At 39.6% G+C, this 6,000-nt stretch overlaps 1 protein-coding gene across 1 annotated transcript; it reads left to right on the top strand.

Moving 5' to 3' along the window:
* The first annotated feature begins 2,753 nt into the window (after positions 1 to 2,753).
* foxd2 (forkhead box D2) lies at positions 2,754 to 4,296 on the top strand. Its single transcript, XM_036521650.1, has one exon. It carries the CDS (start codon positions 3,097 to 3,099, stop codon positions 4,213 to 4,215), a length of 1,119 nt encoding a protein of 372 aa, XP_036377543.1. The 5' UTR covers positions 2,754 to 3,096; the 3' UTR covers positions 4,216 to 4,296.
* Positions 4,297 to 6,000: the final 1,704 nt, after the last annotated feature.

Genomic DNA, 6,000 nt, shown 5'->3' with positions numbered 1-6,000 from the left:
ACAACGTGGCCGTTTGTTAAGTAGCCTATTGAAAAAGAAAACAAACAACAACATTTCATATCACAAAAAAAAAAAAAAAACACAAATTCATCAATTTCCAAGATTCTACACGATTTTGTCTTTCCTAATGACCGATCTTCACAGAAGAAAATTCCCATTGGTCAATTTACCGGTAAATTATTTTTCATATGCAAAATAGTAATTTTGGATTGTTTATTATAGTAACGAAAGTACATGTAATGTGCATGGCTATATGCGCATGTACTCAAATTCACTGCGATCTTTATACTGATGAACTCCTGATCGCGGCACCATCAGCCATGTAAACTTAAATAATATGACACTGCCCTTTTCAAAGCGCTCGACTAAAATACATGTACTGAATTGACAAAAGGCTGACGGGCTGCTGTGGAGCTTCACGTCTAACGCACATTAACACACACACACACACACACACACACACACACACACACACACACACACACACACACACACACACACACACACACACACACATATAAATTGCCATATATTAAGGTAAGTTAAGTTACTCACAAGCAGATACATGCAAAACGCCAAGTGTTTTCTGTGTAGATTCTATAAGGTGGAAAGGGCTCTCCATGAAAATGTGAGGATAATGGGATTCAATTTATCTTGTCACATTTTTGAAAGTGAATAAAAGGAATATGCTTATAGCGCTCTACATTATATCTATGAAAATTGTTACGGGTATGTTGGTAGGAGTCTGGCCGTAACAAAATGATGGGCCAAATATTTATTTTTTGGAAGCTGTGGAATTCGACGGTTAAAATAAGCACTTATCTGACAGTAAAACACTAAGATTATCCAGCTAGAGAATTTTAGTTTATTAATTGCTGATGTTCAAAAATGTTCGGTTATAGAGAACGCAAAAAGTTATACGAATTACAGATCTAGTCTTTCTACCACTGTAAATTGTGAATTATATATATATTTACTATCAAGTCACTTTGAGATACACTTTTATGCAAATTAAAATTACAAGAACGACAGTATCGTTGTCAACTTCAACAGCAACAATAACAATAACAATTAGATTAAAGAACACAGCAGTCTGTATGAAAACATAAATGCTTCCATGACAATGATTAGGTATATTTCATTGAATAACAATTGAGCAAGAATAAACTAATTCATTTGCATTTGGTGCAACTGTTCCTGTCCAAGATTAAAGAAAAACAAAACAAAACAAAAAAACTCCATTGAAACGATTTCATTTGTTCTGTAAATATTTATTAACATATTCGGATGAAAGGATGTGAAATGTTAATTTGGATTTTTAATTTATTTATACCATCGGAAGTGCCGAGATTGTGCATCCAGTATATAGGGCAGCAGTCTTGTTTACACATTAAAAATTCATCCTTTTTATCTACACGGAAAATGAAGGAGGCTTTATACATGAAGAATAGGCGGTTAAACAGGTTTCACGCGCGCTCCCTTGCAGCGTTCTGGAAACACTGTATTAGTGTATAACCTTTAAAATAAATAGTGTTAAATTTGTTGCATATGTGCAGAAATACATGACAAAATACTTCTTATTTTTACAAAAATAAAAGGCATTTTGAGTTAAACTCTGAGAGGGAAGGTATGTTTAATCGTCTGTACAAATTAATTAAACAGCATGTAAATAAACTTAAATCACAATGTTTAAATATTTCGCTTTACATTTTAATTGCATTTATTATATGGAATTTCTTTTAACAATTCACGCTTCTATTAACATCATATTTTACAAATGAAACACATTTTCTGTTTAAGCTTATGAATAAGACAACATAAAGAAGGGAAGTTCAACCAAAAGGGAAGGGAAATCAACCAAAAGACACAAAGTTTCAATCTGTCGTATCACTATTCAGCTACATCTTCCACATGACAGTAACATACAAAGGCATCACTCATATGACTATTCGAATATATACATTAGCTTGTTATTAATTGTCAACACTTAGGCCCAGTCATAACCTAACTGCAATGCCCTTAATTTTAAATGACTAAATCTTGATTTCGTTACAGAATATACACAATATTCAGACTATGGTGTCGATGAGAGTAGTGGTAATGTCGAGAAAATAACGGCTTGCAAATTTATTTTATGCAGCAAATAAGTTGGTCAACTTCCCAGATTTGCGAGAGGGACTGAAATACGGAGACTCCAGGACTGAAATCGCCTGTACGCGTCACAAATTTAGCATAATCAATGCAGACGTCACGCATTTACATTAGACAAGTTATTTCGTTTGTGGAGATCAATTGTACGTTAAATATATAACTTCAATCAAAAATAATTTAGAGAAAGGATTAGTCGGTGCAGATAAGGTGAAAGGTAGTTGTGGAAAATGCCTGGATAATTGTTGCCGCAGCCCTGTCCTTCTTTTCCTCCTTCTCCCAGCCTCCATAACTTCCTGGCAGCTGTGACACGTTGTCCACGTGACAGCCCAGGCTGAATAAATACGTTTTGAGAGCCGCGAGGGGAGAGAATGTTAGGTTCGCACGGGACACGGGTGCGGTGTCTGTGCGCAAAAAAATAAATATACATTCCAGTGTATGCATATATGAACCTGCAAGAAGAAATTACACTGTGTACAGATAAACAAATTAGGAATCAAGAAAACAGATTTCAATAAACAAGCATAAACTTAAACGGACTTCAGAGATATTCCATTTAATCCGAAACTTTTCCCTCATATTTTTGGTTTATGATCGTGGTCGCTTCAACAACGGGGAAGATTCCTTCTTGGTTTAATAACTGCACAGCTCGCATGCCTTGGCCTCGGTCGCAGTGTTCACACGCTGGAGCTAAAGGGCTTCTCTTTTGTTGAACATATTTTTTGCTCTCTTAATGACTTCAAATTTGTGTTTATGCATCAAAGGGATTCTTTGCTCTCGGAGACAGAAGCGGGAATCTTTTCGGATTTTCAGAAGCGTGGGAGAGTGGTCAGTACTGGTGTGTTTTTTTCACACATTAACTGACGCAAACACAGTCTTGCTGAGTGTTGGAGCAGCAAACAACTCGTCACGGAACGCGAGAACGAGAGACAGACAGACCTTCCAAGGATGACCCTAGGCACGGATATGTCCGACAATTCTGCCCTGTCCGAGGATGTGGACATCGATGTTGTTGGGGGAGACATATCCGTCGGCAAAGATGGGAAATACCTGCATCACCATCACGACTTCCACTTGGACAATGACTCGGACGACAACTTGTCCCAGAACGCGGGTGAGAGCGCTTCTTCTCCGGGTCTCAGTAGCTCCGAGTGTCCGGCTGACCGAGTAGAGGTGGGAGGAGAGGCCGGCGGAGGGCCAATGGGAGGGGAGAAATCCGGGAAAAACGCACTGGTTAAGCCTCCTTACTCCTACATTGCCTTGATCACCATGGCCATTCTACAGAGTCCCAAGAAACGACTGACTCTCAGCGAGATCTGCGAGTTTATCAGCAACAGGTTCCCCTACTACAGAGAAAAGTTCCCTGCTTGGCAAAACTCCATCCGGCACAACCTTTCTCTAAATGACTGCTTTGTCAAAATCCCACGGGAGCCTGGCAACCCAGGAAAAGGCAACTACTGGACCCTAGATCCGGAGTCAGCCGACATGTTCGACAACGGGAGTTTTCTGCGCAGGAGGAAACGTTTCAAAAGGCACCAATCGAATGAGATCCTCAGGGACACTGGCGGATTCCTGCCAGGGTTCGGGTACGGCCCCTACAGCTACAACTATGGTCTACAGCTGCAGAATTTCCATGCCCATCACCCCTATCACCCGCACCATCCTGGAAGCGCTTTCCCTTTTCAGAACCCCCAGTGCGCACTCCCTTCCCCCGCCTCGATATTCCCTGCACCGCATCCCCTTCCTTCAGTCCTGGGGGCCGACTTGAGAAAGCCGTTTTACCCACAGCTCAGTCCGACTCTGCCGGGCTTGGCGCCTCTGAAAGCGGACGCCAACACTCAAAGCCGTCCCTCTTTCTCTATAGACAATATAATCGGCGCAGCTAACTCTCCGGCCTCCCCGTTCTCTGCACAGCCGAGCAGCCAGGCGCAGATCTTGGCAATGCTTACCCCTGCGCTCGCCTCTGCCTCTAACCACTTGAATCTCTCGCAGGAAACCCTGCTGCAATCTGCCGGGGCACAGACCTTCTCCAGCAAAACTACAAACCTAAGCAGTTGTCACTTCTAATCAGACAACAAATCAAAAAAGCACAGAAATCCTGTAAAATCCAGTAAGATTCTTTCGCCACGCGCAAAGGTAGGATAAACATTGTTTGCGACACTAAGAGCATTGTGTTCTTCCCCTTGTGTGTTTTCTTTAACATGACCATAGGAAAAAAGAAAACTTGCGAAAATATATTTATGACTTGTAAATATGTATAATATAAAGGGGAGAAGCCTATTAAAGTACAAATACAATAAAATACTTTCAAAACAGGTATGGGGTGTAAAATAAGTACCCGCCTTTCGCCGGGCTGTGTCCCAATGCCCCATATTTAATAGAAGACTGGCTATTTTGTAAAGAAAACGTAGTTTAAAAATGTTCAGCACCTCGTTCACTAGGAATTATTTTTGATGGTTGACTATTATTGAGATTATTATTATCGTTTTATATATTTTGTTGAGTTTGTGAAAAGCACTGTTCATACCGAGGCCAAAAAAACTCAGGTTTTTAATTGTTTTTAAAGCACATTGCAGGAGACAGAGGGGGCTGTACATACAGTGCGAAACCTTTCCCACTATTTCCCCTTTCTCCTTACAGCGGTGTTTTGGTGAATTTGTAATTATTATTTTATGTGGTCAATAGATACGTATGTGGTTCTGGTGTAAAGCGCATTACCTCTCATTCTGTTCAATTGTTGTGCATACTTTCTTATCTATTTCATTGAAAATAATCTGTGAAAATGTTGTTATATGTAAAGAAAGACAGAAAAAACGCTTAAAATGTCCATAGGTCATTTTTGTTGTAAAGACAAGAAAAATAAATGTTTGTGAATTTTAAAACATGTTTTCGTTAAATTATTTATTCAGTAAATGAATAATTATACAGGCCTTTAGGCCAATTCTCTCAGATTTATAAAATAGACGATGAATTATTAGCTCCTATTCATAAAGACAAGCCAGCATAACTAAATCTGATATGAAATGTATTTTAAAATACCTACAACTGGTTTAAAATGGCAAATTACACCATCAGTGGAATATTGTAATTCGAAATCTAGCCAAATCTAATTCGCCATTTTAAACTTTTGTGTTTTTGACAAAGCCGAGTTTTAAAAACGTGCATAAGGGCCTATCCATAACACGCTTCGTGAGTGGGGATATTGTTTCCTTAGTGAGAAATTATACCTGAAAGGGATGGGAGGATGCTTATGTGTCATGTTTATTATTTTTATTAGTTTGCTTGAGGTGAAGCACGCAACCGTTTTCTGAATGTTTTGATCAGGCGTGTTTATTTCAAGCGTCTCCGAATGATACAGGGGCACCTGCCCTGGCTCTCAACACATCAAATCTCGTTTGTTCCAACATTACTGAAGAAACACCAAACTGGGCTGAGATAATACTTGACGTTCATGTATAGAACACTATAATTGCGATTAATAATTTTCAATAACCGTTATTGTGTAGTGCGCTAATGTGACAGTACTTTCAAGAATAACAACGATGACAATTGTGATAGGAGCTCGGTGTTGTCTGAACTCCCGAACAAAATTCGAATAAGTAATAGGGACCTGGGCATGCATATCTGTGCAGTGGCTCTCGGGGCGATAGTAATGGACAGGATTCGGGCTGCTAACAAAGGGGCAAATGAATGGGGACAGCAGCGCTTGGAAACCTGTAATTGCGTGTCAGGGTTCTACATAGATACCAACAATCTCTGGAGGTTTGGTTGCTAATTTGTGGCAGCATTTTTTTAAAATCTGGACTCTAATCCACTATAATGCGGCTTTTTGCCCGTTTGTTGATGTTGTCG

This window comes from Megalops cyprinoides, chromosome 2 (genome assembly GCF_013368585.1).
Source record: "Megalops cyprinoides isolate fMegCyp1 chromosome 2, fMegCyp1.pri, whole genome shotgun sequence".
NCBI classification, from domain to species: Eukaryota; Metazoa; Chordata; class Actinopteri; order Elopiformes; family Megalopidae; genus Megalops; species Megalops cyprinoides.
The sequence above is the reverse complement of the archived record's forward strand: the minus strand, read 5'-3'. Positions and strand labels throughout refer to the sequence as shown.

Excerpts from the sequence above, each read along its gene's own strand:
- foxd2 (XM_036521650.1), top strand. The coding sequence starts at position 3,097 with ATGACCCTAGGCACGGATATGTCCGACAATTCTGCCCTGTCCGAGGAT.